Genomic DNA, 20,581 nt, shown 5'->3' on the forward strand with positions numbered 1-20,581 from the left:
CGTAACAGTGGAGGTCGAAAGTCAGCCACGAGCAGGATCTCTCTATTGTTCCTCACCAAAGTGAAATGTTGCTTGATTGGGTGTTTGCATTTGCCTATAGTGCTGTGATGAATACCAACCCAAACGACTCGTTGTTCCCGACCTTTGCCGAAAAAGTGGAGTTGCGCAATTTATCAGCTGGAAACATCAATGATGAAGAAATTGGAAATGAGACTACCCAAGATAGTACTTTGAAAGCAAAGGTAGATTCCAGCAAAAAAGTCACCAAGTACTTTCAAGCACTTTTGGAGCGACTAATTAAGACAAGCGAGGAGCTTGTAGGTCCGAACGAAATGGCTAGAGCTGCCGGTTTGTATCAGGATGATGAAGATTTTAGCGAGGAATTTGATGGCAGCAGCTGCGTCGGTACAACTAGTGTCAACAATGAGCCAGGAATATTCAATCTGACAGGAGAAGAAGAAACGGTTGGATTGGATCCCCCAGCCAATGCTGCCTATTACTATAGCGGTTTGCTTCATAAGCACGGCATTTCAGCCGGACTCTCAACACATTCGGCTAAGCGCTCTGCAGTCGAAATGGCAAATGAAAGTGCTCTATTGCTCACAACATGGGTATGCTTCCGGGCAGGATGGCTGATGAAAGCAGTGCATACTATTTTTGATTACCTATCATTTAATCCGAAAAATGATCGACAAGTTTCGAGGGTGTTCAGCGAATGGAATACGCCATCTTTTCGTGGTGAGATACTAGGTGGGCGTCCTCCAAGACTCCATCCCATTCGACTTCAGGGATTTAAAGAAGCAGAGAAGGTTCGTTGTTTTGTTGCTGCACTATTTGTGAACTACGAAGACAAAGGCATAGACTCCAATATATTTTGCACCATTGACGATCGGAAAAATCGACTTCGTGAGTTACGAAATCTGTATGATCTCTTGACGGCAACTATTCTCCGTTATCTGCCCAAGTTTGTCAAAGTCCTTCAAGAACATCCAAATCCGTCTCACCCATTCCGACAAGGTCAACGCACTTGTATCGAAAAGCACCCGTTTCTGTTACGAATCCTTAAGGCAAGTCAAACAGCAGGCATCTTGTGGGATGAGTTGAAAGCATGGAGTACTTTGGTTCAGAAAGACTTTCTCGAGAGAAATTTTGAGTCAGCAAGCTGGTCTGAGATGCTAGAGGTTGTCGGGGAGGAGCAATTTTCTGCGGATCCTAGGACACTGGGAGGTTACATGGAAACAACGAATCGGACTATGAATACTATTCAGCTGGGACAGAGCAGGATGCTGGAGACTACAAGCATTCATGATGCCCGACTTAAGGAGCTAACTACCACTGTCAGCATACAAGGGCAAGCAATTGAGGAATGCAGGCAAGCGCTTGCAGAGATAAAGACATTGCTAAAAGAGGCTCTGGGGAAACCAGATATCCTTATCCCTGCCATCAATCAGGGTCAGGAACAACTACCCATCAATCCTTCTGCAGCAGAAAGAATGCTAGAAATAGACCAGCAGGTACTCCCAGTGTATTCTCTTCCCGAGAAGCTCAAGGATATGGACCTCACGGATTTATTTCAGCAATGGCATTTTCAACAGTGGCATTTGCAGATGTATAGCGGTGGAACCAAACAGAGGGGCATTTCGAGTCAAATTCGCTTTGGAATGGAGTACTTTTCTCTGTTCCTTCCGGCACAGGTACCTCCGTTGCCTACAGGTACAGTCAATCCAATGGAATTACTTGCGGAACCGTGGCGGCGGCAGAATACAATTTTCCAACTTGATTTCATTGAAAGGTACCTGTCCTTCCTAAGCCTTTTAAAGTTTGCTTTCTATACTCGGAATAAGAAACCCTACCAAACTCACAAAAAGCGTTGATAATGTATTTTGAATTACCGGCTCCATATCCCTTGCAAAGTCGTGCTCTCGTTTCTGCCATTTACACATTCCATTAGCTCGTACCAAATTCAAAGGACCATGTTTGACCATGGCAACTTTGTCTTCACTGTCAGATCAACGTTTCTCCCGCGCTAGCCTTTATACATCCCTTGATTCATATGATGATAAAGAGGATTCGGAATCGACCAAGAAACACAAGGCTCCTTCCTTGGCGAAGGCATCGAACCAGTTATGTCAGTTTTACGAAATAGTTTCGCAAGACTATCATAGAAATTGTTCGTCGTCGGAGGCGCGCAACACGGCGAGTCGCCCTTTGGCGGCATCGGAACTTTCGGATCGTGTTTTAACCAAAAGCTTGACCCTGATAGGAGGGGGATATAATAAAGGGCTACAGAGTAGTGGCAGAAGGCGGAAGACGAACGCTAAGAAAAAACGCAGGCGCCGGAAAGCAACGAAGTGGACGGATTTGTCGTCGACGCAACTCGGCTTTGTCCAGAAGCTCAATATATGTTGGAACGATTATGTATGGAAGATTTTGAAGTGTACCAGAGGAATCAACATCCCAGTCGCTTCCCTGAATGCTCTGAAGCAAGCTAGATTGGAATGGATGGGGGCCCGGGTTCGGGTCGAATCCTGTATGTCAAATCCGTCTTGGTGTAAGCGAAGAGGCATCGTGGTACAAATAACCAAGGAAACTTGGGTTGTTGCGTTAGACCAATCATTGCCTTCTTCTGAAGGAGTTTCGACAAAAGTCAATGAGACGAGCATACGCGGGGCGCAGACAATTATTCTCCCGAAGCGCGGAACAGCGCTTGTAGCGCTCCTTCCTTTACCTATTGAAGAGAACAATCCACAGGAAGGTGAACGCAACCTATGCTTGGTTCTCCGTGAAAGTCTCTAGGTCTGATACGAAAAAAGCTTCATAGACTATCGCAGACACTTCAGAGTCAATTTTGTAATATTAGTAGAGGAGAAACATTCTAATACTGGTGACCGGATTGTTTTGCCTTTTCTCCCAGTTCGAAATGCTTGGTTCGCTTGATACACAACTGCTTCTTGGTCTTACATTTCTTGCATTCCAGACGCAAAACCACCTTACGCGTGGTCTTGGCCTTTTTGTGAAAGACGGGCTTGGTTTGTCCACCAAAGCCCATTTGCTTGCTATCGTAACGGCGCTTTCCCTGTGCAAAGTTGGAAGCCTTACCTGCTTTGTACTGGGTCACCTTGTGGGCGGCGTGCTTCTTGCACTTGCCGGCGCAGTAAGTCTTGCGTTCTTTCGGGACGTTTACCATCGTTCCAAAACACTACTAAAATGTCAATCAAAGGGACTGCAAGAAACGTAGAAAGGAGTACGTCGTGAGATCAACAGATCCAGCAAAAATCTATTTCCAAGTGTGCATTTCTCTTTGAATGAGCCTACGTTTGTCGCTTCGCAACAAATCAATGCCTCCATCCTAACCCTGAGTTTCAGCCGGTTCCACCTACGTTTCCGTTGACTAGATGTCAAGATAATGTAGAAGACCTGATAAATTGTCGCTTCTAATCTCAATCAAATGAAACACGCGGATACATACACACCTCTTGACTAGCTAAGCAACACTACGGCAGTGGATCAACCTGGGGACTACCGTTCCGAAGCCGCGGCGTCGTGTATCTCCGAACCGGCAACGCAGCAGTCACTGTCGTACATTAGTAAAAGCGGTAGAAGGTAGAAACTAAAGAAGTCTTGGGATGAAGGTTGTGTCTGTCCGTCGCGACCACAATCCGGCATCCCGTAAGCATCATCGTTTTGTGACCATTTTATGTCATTCCGACATCTTCTAGACTGGAAAGTATATGTATTGGAGCTCTGACGTTGGACCGTGTATCTGTAGAATCCAGGTTCCCCGTGTCGGTCGGTATCTTTGTATCGGCGTCGTGTTTTTGTACCGGTGTACCCAAAATTTCTTGCGGGAATCTTCCGTCTTTCACAATCCTCCGATGTCACGACGCCAATCGAAATCTCACCGACATCATTATCGCCCATCTTCACCTACGTACCACGGCATCCTTCGAAACTCTTCTCTCCCATTTCGAGTTTTCCAAATGTTGTGCAACACTAGATCCACCTTGGCGTTGTCCTTTTGGCTGCTGTGCGCGTTGGCAACGGCGAAAAAGCCGAATCGCAATGCCCCACACGCGCATTCCGGCCTGTTGAAAGCGCACCAGCCCGGTCCCTTTCCCATTGTCTTGTCGAATGCCGACGAAGCGGAACTGAATCGCGGGAACTCCGTCATGAAGCAGACCATGCCGGCTGCCGGAGAAGAAGCCGGGACCGTTCTCTGTGTGCAGGATATTGATGCTCCCATGCCGGCAGTTTGGAACCAGATTCTCGATCTGGGCGCCTACAAGGGAAAGGTGCCCAAAGTCAGCGCTTGCGATAACTACATATGCCAAAAGAACCACGATGGAACTTTTACCGTCAAGACACGTATGGTCCTCGGAGTCATGCCGGGTTATTCGGTAAGTACGGAAACCGTAGACATATGATCGTTTCCCTTTTTTTCTTTGGATCGCTAATGACTCGTCCGCCACTTTGACTTAACCTGCACCTACCACAGTACGAAAACTACTATAACCATCGGTATTTGCCAGAAGATTCCTCTATGGTTTGGTCTCTGGATTACGAGAAGACTTCGGATTTTGACGACGTTGCCGGACACTGGCACGTCGCGGAGCACCCTTCCAAACCCTCTCACACGCGGGTCTTCTACTCCTGCGACGTCCAAATGAAAGGCAACCTACCCAAACCAATTATCAACTACATTGGTAAAGCGGCACTGAAACAGGCCACGTCGTGGGTTAAAAAAGAAGCTGAGCAAAACCAAAAGGCGACGCCGCCAGCACCCTTTGACGAGTGCTTTAGTGCAGGGGGCGACGACAAGGAAAACGCAGCACCAGCAGGTATTGGCAAAGGCATCAGAAAGCCAGCCTTTTTTGGCAGTCGGAAATAGAATCGTAACGGTGCCAACTACTCCATTGTCCTAGGGGCCATGCGCCGTGAGAAAGGACGGCCGAAATTTTCTCCTTACCCGATTAACAATATTGCTAGAGTCAAATGTTGGTTTTCTGGCACCCAACAAGCTAATAGTAGCTCAATAACAGCTAGAGTTGATCCTGCCTGCGATCAGGATTTTTTTATCGTTGGCGTCATTCGTATGGGTACAAAAGCTAAGTGTAAACGATACTTCCTAAAGTGTTATTGTGATGGCAGTATTATAGCGTGGATGTTCAAGAGTGATGCGTTTTGTGTATGTGCGCGTCGTATCCGTGCGTGGCATTCGTCCGTTACATCCTCTCCTCCAACCATTGGTGGTGTCGACCGCTTTAGAAACTCAGCGGTCCGAATCCGGAAATTAAAAAGTACGGCTGCAGAAGAATCTTGACAATGTTCGGGCGCCGTTTAGGATCCAATCGCAAACACTTGGCGATTAGATTGCGCAGATTGTCGTCCTCGACGTCGCTCAAGTCAATTTCCGGTCCACCCTGGAGCATTTTTGTTATCTGCATCGGTGTCATACCGTCAAAGTAACCCTTGCCGGTGGACAGTTCGTACAAGAGCATACCGAAACTCCAAACGTCGTAATTGTACTGTAGTACAAAGAAGGGCCCGTCGCCGGACAGGAACGCGCGTGCGAATTCTGGAGGCGTTGCTTCTGGACTGTAATCGACCGGATTGTCTTGGACGGGGATGGCCGATTCCAAATCAATGCCCTTGACTTGCCCGTCTTTGGTGACGATGAAGTTCTCCGTTTTCATGTCCGTCCAAACCAATCCGGAGTTGTGGATTGCTTGCAAACACGAGGCAGCCGAAACAGCGGCTTCCCGCATTTCCTTCCCCGACAGCTGTCCTTTTTCGGAAATGTATCTCTTCAAATCAATGGCCCCTCGTTCCAAGACCAGCGCCGACTGGGAACCAAACTTTTTGGTAATCACCGACGCGGGTTGGACAAAGTCGACGAGTTCCACAAATTTCCCCCGGCTCAGACCAGTCTTGGTGATTTTGGCGTAATTAGACGCTTCGCGTTCGATTGCTTCCGTATTGGAGCTCAGTTTGATCAGCAGGGAGTCGCCGGTGGGGAGACCATCTTCGTTAGCCTTGTAGGCCTTGTAGATTCTTGATTTCCCCGAAGTGCTTTTTTGCGGTCGACCGGAGATTAAGTACTGTCGATCATCGTCTCCAATGACTTCGCCCGTGAGTGCGAATTCCAGCTTGGCTTGGCGTTGGAGTTCCGACAGGGATACGACGGCGGGTGATGCGTTGGACGGCTGGGTTCGTCCGTTCGCCTTGGCCGGCACGGTTTGGGGACTCCCGAGTTGGTACTTGGAACCGGTACTGGTGACGATTGTTTTGCGAGCCGCGGCGGCTTCCGGTTTTTCCAAAGGCGACGTGGTAATGACTTGTCCGTCGGGAATGCTGGGATGGAATTTGACGGTCCCCGTGACGCGTCCGCTGGTGAGGACCTTCCAGTCGTCCAAGACCGGTACGCGCATCGACAAGGCCGTCGGGGCCCGAGTCGTCCTCGAGGTGACGGGACGTGACGCGAGTATCGCTGGCGATAGGGAAAGAAAGGACGACTTTGGACCGGCCCACAATTTGGTGGCCCTACCAGCCTGACCGTAGGCCCCCACGGCTTGGGCTGGTCGATGGCTACTGCCACTACCGGAAGACCAGGCGAAGGAGGAATCCGTCGATAGCAAGAGCAGCAACAGTGGCAGCAGTCTTCGGAGCCAAGCCGCCAAGGAATCTTTCCCGATTGTGCGTTTCATCCTGGCTTTCTCACTGTTGGGAGTATTCCGTTGCCAACGGAATACCCAGAATGCACGGCCCGGCCTTTCCAAGTGAGGAGTTACAATTCAGGGTTACTACCTATTGCAACGGTACGGCGTCCCGGTATCACGGCGACGACACGCGTACAAACACCGTCACACAGGTATAGATAGGTATACAGTTTCAGGATACTGCAACCAAGGAGAGAGAACTAGAGCAACGACGACACACACAACTGTCCGTAGCGAGTACCAAAGCCAACCAACTCGCTAGCAGGCAGGCGGCTCGAGACGCTATGGAAAACGTATTTGCAGTTCCAGAGTGTTGGATTAGGGTTTTGACAATTACCCAGTTGACTGTGAACTACCTACTTACTAATGTACCTAACTGTCAGCGTCGCCTTGGAACGAAAGCGCACCCGCATCTTTTTCATCGTGTCGTGTTTGTGACGGTGAGCCAATACGATTTGTTGTCCGTATACGGGTTCTTATACCCTTATACACAGACGCCGTCTTGGACTAGAGCAGCTAGGTAGGTATCGGTACCTACGCCAGAGCCCAACAAACGGACAAGCAAACGAATACACATTGAATCTTATTGGACTCGGGAATCCCTTGACCAATCGTAGGGAGCCACCCTACTGAGTCATTGTTTTCCACCAACGAAGAGGATCATTGACAGTCAGAGCAGCGACACGACGAGAATGAGAAACGTTGGTCTGCCTTGGAATTTCTATGATGGACCGTGATGGGTTGGATATGGAATGGCTATTCACAGTCATACCTCTTTCTAGTAAAGCAGAGTAAAGTAAGAAGGTCAGAAGGTAGGAAGGTAGGTGCAGTGCCAGTACAGTCAACAACGACAATAACACCTGCAAGTGTCATCACATTACCACATCCTCACTCATTGGCCATTACTCTCGTTGTCTGTCTCTTTCTCACGGACCACAATCATCTTGGATTCCACAGTCAAACGTACCCCTGACCGCAATGAGCAGTAGCAGGTCCAAGCAGTCTTTTTGGTTCCTTATCTTTGTTCACACCGTCCTTATCTTGACCTTTGCTGCCGGTGCCGCCACTGCCATGAGAGGAGCATCCGTCAGTACCGTGACGAAAGCGACCTCACGCGCCTCGTCGCAAGTTGTCTTGCACTGGTTCCGACACGGAGATTTACGCTTGCTGGACAATCCGGCCTTGATCCATTCCAGGTAAGAGTTACACGTTATTTTGTCTTTGCGACAGCTCGAGTAGGAATGGAACGCACAAAAACTCGAGTCCGTCCCCACGAACTTCCAACACAAACCTTTCCTCACTCATCTTTACGTGTGACCCTTCTTGTTGGCTTGTTCGTTAGCAAAACTGCCGAATCTTGTGTTCCCGTCTTTTGTTTCGACGACAGTGTCTACGGCAACGACAATCGGACTCCGGACACTCGCGCGCCGCATTCGAACGATCGCGGTCAACTCAAGTGCGGACCCCGTCGTGCGCAGTTCGTACTGGATTCGGTCCAGGATCTACGACGCAGTCTACAATCCCGAGGTAGCGCCTTGTACGTGGCGCACGGGAAACCCGCACAAGTCTTCCAAAGATTGGTGGATGCCTGGCCGGCGGTTCCAGCCGCCGACACTGCCGCTCCGAACGGCAGTCTACTCACCATTGTTTGTCAGCGGGAAGTGGTGCGGGAGGAAAACGACGCGGTCCGAGCGGTACAATCCGTTCTACGCCGACGCTTTCCGCAAGCCAAAGTTCAACAAATTTGGGGCTCCACCATGTACGAACTGGACGATTTGCCCTTTGCCACGGACCTCGCCAACATGCCCGATACCTTTACGCCCTTTCGGAACAAGGTGGAAAAGAATTGTCAAATTGGCACACCCCTGCCGGTACCCAAGCAACTCTCTCTGCCGGAGAATTTTCCTTCCGCCTTGAAACAAGGCCTGGAGTACCTACCCACCTTAAAAGAGCTGGGGTACACGGATGCGCAAATTCAGCAAGTCGAAACCCATGACGAGCGCGGAGTCCTGCACTTTATGGTGGCGAAACAGCCGGACTCGCACGTGTTGAGGACTACATTTGGACACAGGATTGTTTGAAGGATTACTTCGAAACGCGCAACGGGATGCTGGGGCCGAACTATTCGACCAAATTCAGTCCCTGGTTGGCCCACGGCAACGTTTCACCCCGGTACGTGGCCGCACAGTGCCGTAAGTACGAAGAAGAACGCGTGGAGAACAAATCTACCTACTGGGTAGTCTTTGAACTGCTGTGGCGCGATTTTTGCAAATTTTTTGCCACGAAACATGGTGACGCTATTTTTTATCCGTACGGGACGACCGAACGCACGGATCGGCACAAGCCTTGGTCGACCTTTGGTCGTAATTTACAGGCGTGGCAGGAGGGTCGCACGGGCTACCCTCTCGTAGACGCCAACATGCGAGAATTGGTCGCCACCGGCTTCATGTCAAATCGTGGCCGTCAGAATGTGGCATCCTTTCTCGCCATTAACTTGAATCACGATTGGCGATGCGGCGGGGATTTCTTCGAAAGCCATCTGGTACGTTAAGGAGAACATTGTGTGGACGTTTCCACGTTTTGGAATTGTTACTGACACTTAATATTCGCGCATTTCTGAAATTCTATTTTTGTCTTCGTTGCGGTGTTGGTGGTTGCTGCAGTTGGATTACGACGTGTATAGCAATTGGGTGAATTGGTGTGCGGCCGCGGGTATGACGGGTGGTCGTCTCAACCGATTCAACATTTCTAAGCAAAGCAAGGACTACGACCAACACGGCGACTACGTGCGGCATTGGTTACCGGAACTGGCCAAGGTGCCCAACGAATTCGTCCATGAGCCTTGGAAAATGACGTCGTTCCAGCAGATGGAGTACGAGTGCAAACTCGGCGTGGATTATCCCAACCCGATTGTTCCGCCGTCCCGGCCCAACCCCCACACGGACCGGAACAATCGCGGCCGTGGTGGGCACCAGTCAAAAGGCAACAATCGCCACGGTCCACCCGACAAATCCCGCAAAGCCAATGCGAGTGGAAGCAACCGACACCAAAAATACGAAATGAAGAGTCTCCAACCCGGCAGTTTTCGAGTCAAGGAATCGTAAACAGGGAATGGTGATCAAACAAAACAAGTAGCTCACAGTCTAAATAATTGGCAACTACTTTGTGATCGATGTAGGCGGCGCCCCAAACTACCGCGTCATTCGTACCTAGGTCCGTTGATCGGCCAGAGGTGTGGTTTCTCTGCCAAAATGTTCCCCTACTTTTTAGGTGTTAGAGTACACACAGGGTATAATCGGTGGGCACGTCGGGTCCGTAGCCTTGCAAGGGTACCAGGGCATCTCCCCACGTGTCGGCGAGGAGTGGATGCGCGACGTCGGTCGCGGCAACTTGTTCTGCCGGTCCAGCAGTTAACGTCTGCGGAGCCGTTGGTGCGTAGGACCGCAACCACGTCCCGAGGGCACCGAGTGCGGCTTGTTGGCATTGTCGGGTCTCCCACTGCACTTCTTCCGTAGCGGACGACTGTGCTTCCTCCTCCCAGGCATTCCAGGCGTGCGGCAGCATGGGTAGGACAAAGGCTTGGATGGCGAGTGGTCCAAAGAGTGTGACGGCGGTGAGACCGCCAAAGACGGCCGGTCGGGACCGGTCCGGTCCGAGTGCTTGACAGAGGGTCCGGAGTACCCGTGCTTGGAGGGTGGGGTATTCGGGTCCGAATTGTCGACAGACGGTGCGGAGCGCGACGGAAGCTTCGACGCGCAAACGCCAGTGCGGCGTGGCGGTCACGGCGACGGAGGTCCGTTGGTTCGTCCGGTCGCGGTGATCGGCCACAATGGCGGTCAAGAGTGCTGGTACGAGTTCGTGCAAGTAGAGTTCGAGATGCAGGGTTGGATTGTGGAGCATGGCTTGCACGAGTCGTACGGCGGCACGTTGGTGGGTCACGTGCGATGCGTAGAGAGTCTGCGTGACGTAGCGTGCGAAAAAGGGCACGAGTTCCTGCAAATGCGCGTCGACGGCGAGTCGATCCAGGAGTCGATCTTGCGCGCGTGCGGAGGTCGGGGAGTGGGTATTGGTGGTGTTATCCAGAGCGTAGGTGACGCGGGTAAAGTATAGTTGTAGTTCTTCGGACAACATGGCGGCTTGGAGTTGTTGTACGAGCCAGGCTTGGGGAGCGGTGGATTGGTATGGGTTGTGGTGATTGTTGTTTTCGTGTGGCATGGCGAGGGGATGGGGTGAGGGCGTGTGTCGGTCCGTCCACGCCCCGACAACCCCGTGCGGATGCGGTTCCGGAGCAATGCCGTCCACGGCAAGCCACGACACGTGCAAGGCGACTTCGGCGGGTTGTTGGAATGGGAGTTGGGCGTGTCGCAAAAAGTCGGCCAGATTGACGGGACGATGCGACGCGGGTAAGGAATGGTCGGGATTGTCCGTGGTGGTTGTTGTCGACATAGACGACGGATGTACCGTGTCCGGTGGCACGAGAGCCGTCGCGTAAAGTTTTTCCGACTGTCGCATTTGCAAGGCGAGATTAATGTCGGCCGCGTGTAAACGTCGGCGTACCGTGACTCCTCCCCCCGTACTGGAAGATGTTCCTTTGGACACGGCAGCGACTTCGTCCAAGGGTGTCCCGTTCGTGGTGTTATTGTTGGAGTTACTGTTGGTGACGGTTCGGGCACGCTTGGCGTGTCGTCCCACCGTGACGGCATCAGCAATCAACACGGTCAGGTGATCCTCCACGAGTGTCACCAACGTATGGCGCGCCGTTGTCTGCATTGGGATTTTGTGGTGGTTGTTTTTTGGAAATTCTTTCTGTTCGAGTGCTTTGTGCAGTGTGGGGAAAGGAGAGGATATGTGGGTCTGAAATACACAATAAAGACACACCGGAATCGTATCAATTGCAACCGTTATCAATTGCAACCGTATCGATCGATCTATTCAACAATGCCTGGTGTGCACCCCCGTGTTGTGACAGGTACCAGTTGGTACGGTGGGGGAGCCACAACCGCCACTGCTCGATCACTTCCTCCGCCACCCAACCCTATCTATTTGGGATGGTGACGGGGTTTCATCACCGTGTCCATTCCTGCGACGACGACAACGACATGCGTCGTTGTGACAGATACGGTACGGGGGCGGGAAGGGAGTTTGGGAACGCGCACGCCGGCACGGTAAATCGTTCCCATCGGCGTCGTTCCCTCCTCGTCCCGCATTTGTTGGGACAGTGTACGGTTGGTTAGGATTGTAATGGTTGTGATTGTTGTCATTCCTACCCGCAACTCCTTGTTTCTTTGGTTCTGATTGTGTGGTGAATCAGTGATCGTCATGACCATCATTGCTCCACAGCAAGACAGTCGTCGTCCTCATGCGGAAGAGGAGGAACAACGTTCGGTTTCCAGTCGCGATCCGTTCGGATTCCGGCAGGAACCGACCGTGTCGGGATCTTTGTCGCATCGTCACACCGATCACGGGCGTCACGACGTTCACACTGATCACGGGCGTGTGGAAAAGACGACGCATTCGCCTGTTTGGTTGTCCTCCCGTACGAGTCGCGAAACGACGTTGGAAACGACGGCTTTGTCTACGCCGTCGCCGACGCAACCATCACCACCAGCAGTACAACAACCACCACAACAATCAGTACCAGTGGCTCCGCTGTCTCCCTTGCACTCTCCGTCGACCGTTCGGAACCCGTCGACGTCGACGTCGAGGACTACCACCACGAATAGTAGTCCCCATGATCATTTTCATCATTATCACCACACCCACGCCACGACGCTCCAACGATTGAATCTCTCCCACATTTCCCCCACACCGTCACAAGCACTCTGCAGTCCTTCGTCGACCCGTGACACCCCCACGGCGACATACAACCCGGTACCGACTGCTACCGGCACCGTCACGCCCTCCCATGCCGCCGCCCCGGACCGTACGGCGGTTCCCTCCCACCGTGACGACGACAACAACAACAAGACAACGTCCCCCTATTCTCCCCTTTCCGAACCTTCCGTCCTGTCGCGTTCCCGAATCCGGCGACGGACTTTGCACGCCTTGCGCGACAGCCGTCAACACCACCCCATCAACAACGACGACAGCAACAACAACAACAATCGCAATAACAATACCTCGCTCGGGTCAGTCGCATCCACCACCGCCGTCAATACCAGCAATACCAGCAATACCAACAACAATTCCCACAATCACAATACCAACAACAGCTCGTTGGCCCAACAAACGCAGCTCTGGACGCAACAACAAACAATTACGTCACTCGAAACGCAACTCGGACAGCTCCAGTCGGAACTCCAACAGACCCGCCAAGCGTGCCAATCCGCACAAACAGAAAACACCACTCTCCAGACGCAGCAATCCCAACTCGAAGCCCAGCTCGCGACGTGGCAACAAAAGTACGCATCCCTACAAACCGCCCAGCACCACAGCTTACAATCCCAACAAACCCAAGTGACCGCCGAACAAGCGCGCTTGGCGTCCTGGAACGTCCAACTCGAAGCGCAGTCGCAGACTCTCCAGCGCACTCGAGACGATTGGGAACGGGAACGCGCTGCCTGGGAACACACCCTCCAACAGACTTGGCGGGAGCGAGAAGACGCGGCCCAGCGAGAACTCGACGCCTACGCCGCGGAATTGGACGCCGTGGCGGACGAATTCGAACGTGAGCGTTCCGCTCTCCAACACGCCCGTACCGAACTGGACGACGACCGTCAGCGCTGGCTCGTGGAACAGCGCGAAGCGGACGTTGCTCGCGAGCAACAACGGTCCACGTGGGATGCGCAAATCCAAACGCAAACCCGGGCGTGGGAAGAACGAGAGACTGCGTATGCGGCGCGGAAAGAAGCACTCCAACGCGACGATCGCGACTGTCAACGGCGGGAACAGGCCGTGGCCACGCGGGAACAGATCCTTGCGGAGGCCCAGGCCTTGTTGCGGACGGACCAGCGGGAAGTCCAGGCGGCTTTAGCGGAAGTCGAAGGACGGAACCATGCGTACGAAGCCAAGTACGTGTTGGTGGAACAGGCCCTGGCCGAACTCGTGGCGCAACGCGAAACGGAAGAAGAACGACTCGAGGTGTTGACCGCCCAACAAGAAAAAGCCCAAAAACACCACGACCAGATCGTGGCCGACGCGGCGGTAGTCAAAAAGGCCTTGCAACAAAAACTCGCGGCCGAACACACCACTTACCAACAACTGCAAAGCCAGATTGCGCAATCCGAGGTAGAACTCGATTCTTTGAAAGCACGAATCCAAGTATTTGTGCAAGAAGACGCCAACTCACGGGAGGTTGCATCCCAACAAGCCACCCAACACGTCCAAGAATTGGACACCTTGCGGGAACAGATAGTCGTTGCGCAGAGCGAAAAGCTCCGACTCGAAGAAATCGTCGCCAAGCTCAACGAGGCCTACGAATCTGGTCGGGTCAAATTGGCGAACGACCAACGGGAATGGACCGAAACGCAACAATCGCAGAGGGATGCGTGGGAAGCCGAACGACAAGCGCTTCAGCAAGCTACTCAGGCCGAATGCGAAGCTCGGCAGGCGCAGACCCGAATCGAAACACGGCAAGCGATCGATGACGCCGCCGCACGAATCCAAGAACTAGCCGATGCCGCCACATCGCGGCAGGAAGCAGTCGAGTCGGAACTCGACGGTCAAATGCAAACGTGTCAACGTTTACAACAGAATTTGACAATGGTTCAAGAAAAATACGCGATAGATCTGGCCACGTTGCGCCAGGAACAGGCCAATGTCGACTCCTTGCGGGAACAGCTGAACGAAAAGGCTGCCACCTTTGTGCACAACGAAGGCCGCGAGAAACGGTTGCGACAAGAATTGGAATGGAAGTCCTCACAGCTGCAATCACTACTCGAAACGGAACGGCGCAACGTGTGGGATGCGCAACAGCAGGCCCAAATGGCGCAAGATACTTTGGAAGAAGTGAGAGCACGGCATCGGTCGGAGCTTCAGGAAATGGCTGAGCGCCTGGAAGCATCCGAGGCAGACTATTACACACTCGAACAGGGAATGCGGGAAAACCTAGAGCAAGTACAACAAAATCATGCGGACGAGATGCTCAAAATTGTCAACGAAAGTGCGTCTTTACAGGAAAACGTCAAGGCGACGCAAGCGCGATCGCATCAAGTAGAGACCGAATGCTTGGCGTTGCGACAAGAACTTGCGGCTGGGTCTCAGACGAGAACGGAGTTGCAAGCAAAAACGGAGCTCGTCGAAAAGCAATCGCGGCTTCTTGATACAAAGATGAAAGAAGCAGAAGCGGAGCGTATTCGATTCGCGCAAGACCAGCAAACGTTGAGCGAGCTCAAAGAATCGGTACGTGTGTACGGTCCATTTGGAACGACTCGACTAAGCCCCTTTGTTTTTGCTTTACTTTACTTTTACTGATGTTCCTTATGATTCTTAGGAAAAGCGTATACAAACTGACTTGATCGAGATTGAACGGCAGTCGAAGCAATTGGCCGAGAGCAGAGCGATCGTGTTGCGAGAGCGCCAAACGGCAGCTTTGGCTACTTTTGTGAATCGTCCTCTACGACAGGAGCGGGAATCATTGAGTGCAGCGTTTTCCAAGTGGGTCCGAGTCACAATGTTTGAGATGGAACAGGCCGACGCAAATAAGATTCGTCATGAGAAGGTCGAGCTGGAGTGCCGTATGGTAGAGATGGAAGAAAGCCTACATGTCGCTCAGAAGACTATCGCCAACCTGGAGCAAAAGCTCAGCACATCGGTACAACACGAAGAAGAGCTTCTGCGCGGCACCAAGGCTTTGGAAGAATCCATGGAGACTTCCCAACAATCTAAAAAACATTTGCAGACAGAATTGCAGCGTCTCCAAGATGAAATGGCCGTGACGCGGACAACCGTGACTGATTTGCGAAGGGGATTAGCCGAGACTCAATCCGAGAAGTTGGAGCTTACGGAAGAGAGAGATTTCCTGAATGCCAAAGTCGCAGCATTGGAGGCAGAGGAACAGAAAGCCCAAAATGTGCGAGCAACTGCTATCACAGACTTGACTGCAATCACCGAACGAGAGAGCATGTTGATGAAAAAGGAAGAGACCCTCAGCAGAATGGCACAAGAGCTAACGGACCGAGAGTCCAGCGTGTCTTTACAACAAGAAAAAGCTCAGCAGCAGATCAGCGAAATGTCGACTCAACTGCGACAGAAGGAAGTGGACTTGGAAGAGAAGAACCAGGAGCTGGAGGGCGAGCTCTCTAAATATCAGAAATCACAGGCTCGACTGAAGCAGCTTGCCATAGAGGTTCACAAGAAAGCTGAGATTCTTGCGAGTGACCGCTCAAAACTGTCGAAACGTATGGAAGATTGTACAGCTCTCGAAGCAGAACTACATCGCTGGCAAGATCATTTGCAGGGGAAATGTGATATTTCCGGCGCTGGCGAGCCAAAGATGTCTGTGTGAACAACCAAGTACACCGTGACCAAAGCACAACTTTTTTGGAGAATGAAGAAAGGGGTTTGTTCTGATGTTCCAATCATCTGTTGATGCAATGTCTAATGCTAGACTAATTATTCAGCCAATTACGAGTTGGTGCGCGGTAAATATAATGCTGTAGTGGAAGCTTAGAAGCTCTACTATCTACACAGATAGAGATCTAGTTTCACAGGTTTCAACATGGTCTTTTGTATCTGTCATGGCCACTTTGTTAGTTCAACCAGCTAAGAGTCCAATACCTTGCATTTTTTAAATGTGCTATCCATGATCATCTCCAGAAGCACTGTCATTGTAACCACTGCCAGATCTCCAACAGTATTCTTACCCATTGAGCTTCCTTTCACACTCCTAGCTGTACTGAAGTGACGGTCAGGCATAACTGCAAATGTTGCCAGCCTCCAATACAAGGCACCCCAATGGGTCTGTAGTGATTCCGTTCACTTTCAATTTCTGTTTTTCTGTTCCTGCAGGTTCTGGTCACATGACTTTCTGGCCAAAGAAATAACAAAAAGATGAGGTAGAGTAATTTGCGCAACAAATTCTCTTGGTTACGCCTGATGACAATGTCATTGCTAAGACTACACCAAAACTCCCAGCAGCACTAGCAGCAGATGAATGACAGGCGCTTGTTGTTAGGCCTGCTTGCATGTAATTTCACGCTCAAACTATTGTAAAAACAACATTCTTTAAAACTGTAACTTTTTTATCTGGCCTAATGTACTGGTTGACATGAATACCAATTTTCTCATAAAAATCGACATTCCGATCGATCCTCAAAATCCGGGTAGTTGCTGACGTATGCAGATGTCAGAACTTGAATGACTCGGAACTTTAAATGGTATTGAATAATACTGAAGTTCAAGAAAGAGCCAAGAACCACGTCAGTTATCCCTAATTATTTGAATGGCGGAAAAACGATGCAGATAAAGGATCTGCCTTAACGACCACGTCAGGAACCGTCAGGTTTTTGCCACGACACAAGCTCACAATTTGCGGGTCCGTAAAAGATTACCGAGTACTTCGTGCGCTTGCAGCAGACGGCCGACAGGAATACTCAAGATCCTTCGGCACGCTTTCACGCATTGTATCCCGAGATCTATTCTACCACGCGCACATATAACAACCGAAAGTCTTTCCGTTATACGAGCAAAAACTTTTGCAAACGGTAATCAATAGACTCATCAGGGCGCTCGATACTGGAACCTTTCGTGGAGGGCAGTCTCGTCTCTTCGCTGGCGGATTTTGTATCCTCAACAAAGACATCGGTGGTCCTCTTCCTCCCAGTAGTAATCGAGCCGCTAGACGATGAGTACTGCTCAATTCATTGCTAGCCGATTGCTGCGAGAGGCTTTACAAGCGGCGATTGCCAATGATGCTGATGAGGATTCCGAAGCGACTTTCTTTCCGACCAGCGCTCCTACGACGGAAGATGACTTTCAGCGTCGAAATTGGATGATGTACAATATAGCCATGGTCAAGAAACCTTTGCTTACCGGCGTGGGCGTCTTGATTGGACTCGTCATGATCGCGTACGGCTTCATGCACCTTTTGGAGCGTCTGAACGTGTGCGAACGGGTGGACATGCAACGCGCTGAGCGTAAGAAATCGGACGGATTATGGGACATTCAAGAATCTGAGCGACGCAAAATCCTTCTATTCCTTTTCCGGAAACAAGCCAAGACAGTGTTTCGCTTCAAACGGGAAGAGGGAGGAAAAGCGGTGGTAGACGAAACAACGACGCAACCTCTTTCGCAACAGAGCACAATGCCAGAGGACGCTAACAGGGATATTTGTGTTTCACTGAACCAAGAGTCGACCGGAACGACAATCAATGGGCGCCAAGCATCATGCTGCATCTCAGGAAGCGTTATTCAAAAATCTGCCATTCCCCCCGATACAACCGATTGTGGTCAGGTTTCCACTGCGGATGAGTCTGAGAATGTCACTACAAGCGAAAAGAATGTGTCACATCCTCTGAATGGTAGCTCCACAAAAGCGAGCCCGGATGCTGTTTTATACGACCAAGAACAGAAGGAGACAGTCGCATCCATTTTGGTTGCTCCCAATGAGGAACTAGACAGCAGTACAAACGCTGCCGATGACGAAAACGACAACAACCTGTCATACGAAGAGGTCATATCAGAACCCAGTACAGACAGTCTGGAATACGTCTGTTCCATCTGCCTTTCGGACTACGAAGATGGATGCAAGGTAATGACAGGTACTGCCTGTCAACACGTCTTTCACATGGAATGTGCAATGGAATGGCTACAGAAGCACTCGCATTGTCCTTACTGTCGGGAACCAATGATGAGCCGGGACGAATTTCGCTTGGCAGCCATGCAAGTTCTAGGTTTAGTCCGATGTCGGGAGCTTGGCATTCTTGCAGACCCTTCTACGGATACAGAAAGAGGCGAAAGTGACAGCCCCGTTTAGTACACGTAGTTTTTGGAATGCTACGGCATGATCTGTATAAATAGCACAGCACACGAGAACGAAATGAACAGTTTATCCACCACTCAAATGCGCCGCCGCCACAAAAGTCGGCATATAAACCATAAAGAAAACAAAAAGACGCTATCATTATTTTACACTGACTGCAAATGAACACAAAACTATCCAGCGTTCTTTCAATACTAACTGTGAAGACAGCTTTCGATTATTCGTGATTGTGACTTACAACTGTTGTCCGCGTGCAGTCACCGTTCGCGCTGGAATCTCCATGAGCCGGGTGGTCTTGACCAGCTGTCCCACTATCGGTAAAATTTTCCATATCAACTACTGTCCCTGATTCGATATCTCTGTGCTGTTCGGCAACCGAGACGTCCAAAATTGCACCTTGATCGTTGCTACCTTCCGTTTGCACGGTCAACTCCACTTCGGCTTGGAGTTCTCGTCCAATGCGTACCTGCGTGGGATCCGTGTTATGATCATTCCTTGATTGCTGGTACTGCTGCCACATGCCCAGTTCGGTGACACGAGCTTGACCGAGTACCTTGCGTGCGGCTTTGCGCATCTGGTTCGGTGTCATCATTTCCACCCGGCAATACGGGCAATGGTCGTGAAAGGCAACGAGCCACTCCATGCAACAATCGTAGTGGAACTGGTGTGGACACGTTCGCGCTGTTAACATGGTACTGCCAGCTTCGTAAGGAGCCAAGCAGATACAACACACGCGGTCGTGGTCGTTGTCGTCGTGCTCGGTCAACGCGAGGTCGTCACTGGATTCCGTGGTGGCGCTCGAGAAGAGATTGTCGTGGCTGGCCTGATCTTCGTCCGAATCGTCTTCCGGGAACGTTGCAGTGTCGTTTTCGTCCCGGTGCTCGTCGACCGGTGCGCGTCCGGGTATGGAGCGCGACGACTCGACCGATGGCTCGGAAATGATACCCTGATCTTTTTCACTGACGGCGGGACTATCTTTTGAAGTTGTCTCATTCCCGAAACGATCTCTTCCACTGTCGCTCGTTGTCGAAACATCCGCATCGAGTACGGGTATCGCTTCCCCCGTGTCGACTCCGGAATTGTTCCCAGCTGGTACCAATTCTTGACTGTACTCAAAGACCGTCTTGTGTTTTCGAAAAATGTACTCCAGTATTGCTTGGCGTTCGGATTGCTTCAGACCCCACAAACCGGCTTTCCGCGAGACCACCCCGTGATCACGTTCTTCTTCCGCATCGCCACGGCGCGTACACTTGTCTAGAAGAATCATAACGAGGTAGGTGATGACGATGAGCCCTAGAACGATCCCGACCCCGGACAAGAGAATCAAAAAGAACGCCTTGACCCGATCGAGGTTGTCCCGGTCTGCCGGTTCGTTGGTGTCGGCGTTGGTTTCCGTGATCGGAACCACCGTCCGGTTCGCGTCGATATCTTCTTGACCGACGAAAAGACCTCCCGCGGCACCACTCGTTGCAAACTGCAACAGTCGTGACCCCGCGACGAGGAGTCGAGACGATTGTTGTTCCCGTGCCATCCCGACGCCGATACTTGCTCACTGGCGTTGTGGTGGGGGGAATTGTGACGGGTCTTTGCCGTTGTGCGTTTCGGGGGTATCCGGATGGAACGAGGGCAATTCGGTAGAGGCAACGGCGATTCTGGCTGGAAGGAAGTGTACTACCGGTAGTCGCTTTTGGGAGAACGAACGAAAAGGCTTCTCGGCTGTTCTAGTAGTAGCTAGTCACGTGCCTTTGTTGGACTTTCCCATTCGGCAGTTTTCATACCGGTACTGGCTCTAATTGGAGCAGACAACCGATACTACTACTACTGGCTAGGTCGGACTTTTTTTCGTATGCGCTGGTAAGGTTTGTCACCCTGCACGAGACGGAACTTCTCGATTCGGCGAGAGAAGCAGGGAGTCGCCGGGAAGAATTGGTAGAAACCGTACCAA

General features: G+C 51.3%; 8 protein-coding genes across 8 annotated transcripts; 4 read left to right on the plus strand and 4 right to left on the minus strand.

The window, feature by feature from the left end:
- Nucleotides 1-65: 65 nt before the first annotated feature.
- PHATRDRAFT_34588 (predicted protein) lies at nucleotides 66-2,755 on the plus strand (the record flags this gene model as incomplete). Its single annotated transcript, XM_002178851.1, has 2 exons — nucleotides 66-1,713; nucleotides 1,952-2,755. Coding segments are annotated over 2 exons (2,452 nt in total), but the record flags the coding sequence as incomplete, so codon positions are not given.
- A 132-nt stretch (nucleotides 2,756-2,887) lies between these two features.
- Nucleotides 2,888-3,187, minus strand: PHATRDRAFT_8185 (predicted protein; the record flags this gene model as incomplete). The annotated part of the gene is made up of 1 exon (XM_002179065.1): nucleotides 2,888-3,187. A coding segment is annotated over one exon (300 nt), but the record flags the coding sequence as incomplete, so codon positions are not given.
- Nucleotides 3,188-3,980: 793 nt separating this feature from the next.
- On the plus strand, nucleotides 3,981-4,888 carry PHATRDRAFT_34590 (predicted protein; the record flags this gene model as incomplete). Its single annotated transcript, XM_002178852.1, has 2 exons — nucleotides 3,981-4,397; nucleotides 4,496-4,888. 2 exons carry the CDS (start codon nucleotides 3,981-3,983, stop codon nucleotides 4,886-4,888), a joined length of 810 nt encoding a protein of 269 aa, XP_002178888.1.
- Nucleotides 4,889-5,261: 373 nt separating this feature from the next.
- On the minus strand, nucleotides 5,262-6,982 carry PHATRDRAFT_45008 (predicted protein; the record flags this gene model as incomplete). Its single annotated transcript, XM_002179066.1, has 1 exon — nucleotides 5,262-6,982. Exon 1 carries the CDS (start codon nucleotides 6,702-6,704, stop codon nucleotides 5,262-5,264), a length of 1,443 nt encoding a protein of 480 aa, XP_002179102.1. The 5' UTR covers nucleotides 6,705-6,982.
- Nucleotides 6,983-7,694: 712 nt separating this feature from the next.
- CPF2 (cry-dash from the cryptochrome/photolyase family) lies at nucleotides 7,695-9,820 on the plus strand (the record flags this gene model as incomplete). Its single annotated transcript, XM_002178853.1, has 4 exons — nucleotides 7,695-7,912; nucleotides 8,059-8,761; nucleotides 8,788-9,258; nucleotides 9,380-9,820. The coding sequence occupies 4 exons, from the start codon at nucleotides 7,695-7,697 to the stop codon at nucleotides 9,818-9,820; spliced, it is 1,833 nt and encodes a 610-aa protein (XP_002178889.1).
- A 169-nt stretch (nucleotides 9,821-9,989) lies between these two features.
- Nucleotides 9,990-11,638, minus strand: PHATRDRAFT_45009 (predicted protein; the record flags this gene model as incomplete). Its single annotated transcript, XM_002179067.1, has 1 exon — nucleotides 9,990-11,638. Exon 1 carries the CDS (start codon nucleotides 11,484-11,486, stop codon nucleotides 9,990-9,992), a length of 1,497 nt encoding a protein of 498 aa, XP_002179103.1. The 5' UTR covers nucleotides 11,487-11,638.
- A 5,861-nt stretch (nucleotides 11,639-17,499) lies between these two features.
- On the plus strand, nucleotides 17,500-18,636 carry PHATRDRAFT_45011 (predicted protein; the record flags this gene model as incomplete). Its single annotated transcript, XM_002178854.1, has 1 exon — nucleotides 17,500-18,636. One exon carries the CDS (start codon nucleotides 17,500-17,502, stop codon nucleotides 18,628-18,630), a length of 1,131 nt encoding a protein of 376 aa, XP_002178890.1. The 3' UTR covers nucleotides 18,631-18,636.
- Nucleotides 18,637-18,747: 111 nt separating this feature from the next.
- On the minus strand, nucleotides 18,748-20,271 carry PHATRDRAFT_45012 (predicted protein). Its single transcript, XM_002179068.1, has one exon. It carries the CDS (start codon nucleotides 20,165-20,167, stop codon nucleotides 18,854-18,856), a length of 1,314 nt encoding a protein of 437 aa, XP_002179104.1. The 5' UTR covers nucleotides 20,168-20,271; the 3' UTR covers nucleotides 18,748-18,853.
- Between the last annotated feature and the right edge of the window lie 310 nt (nucleotides 20,272-20,581).

This window comes from Phaeodactylum tricornutum, chromosome 5 (genome assembly GCF_000150955.2).
Source record: "Phaeodactylum tricornutum CCAP 1055/1 chromosome 5, whole genome shotgun sequence".
Lineage (NCBI taxonomy): Eukaryota > Bacillariophyta > Bacillariophyceae > Surirellales > Neidiaceae > Phaeodactylum > Phaeodactylum tricornutum.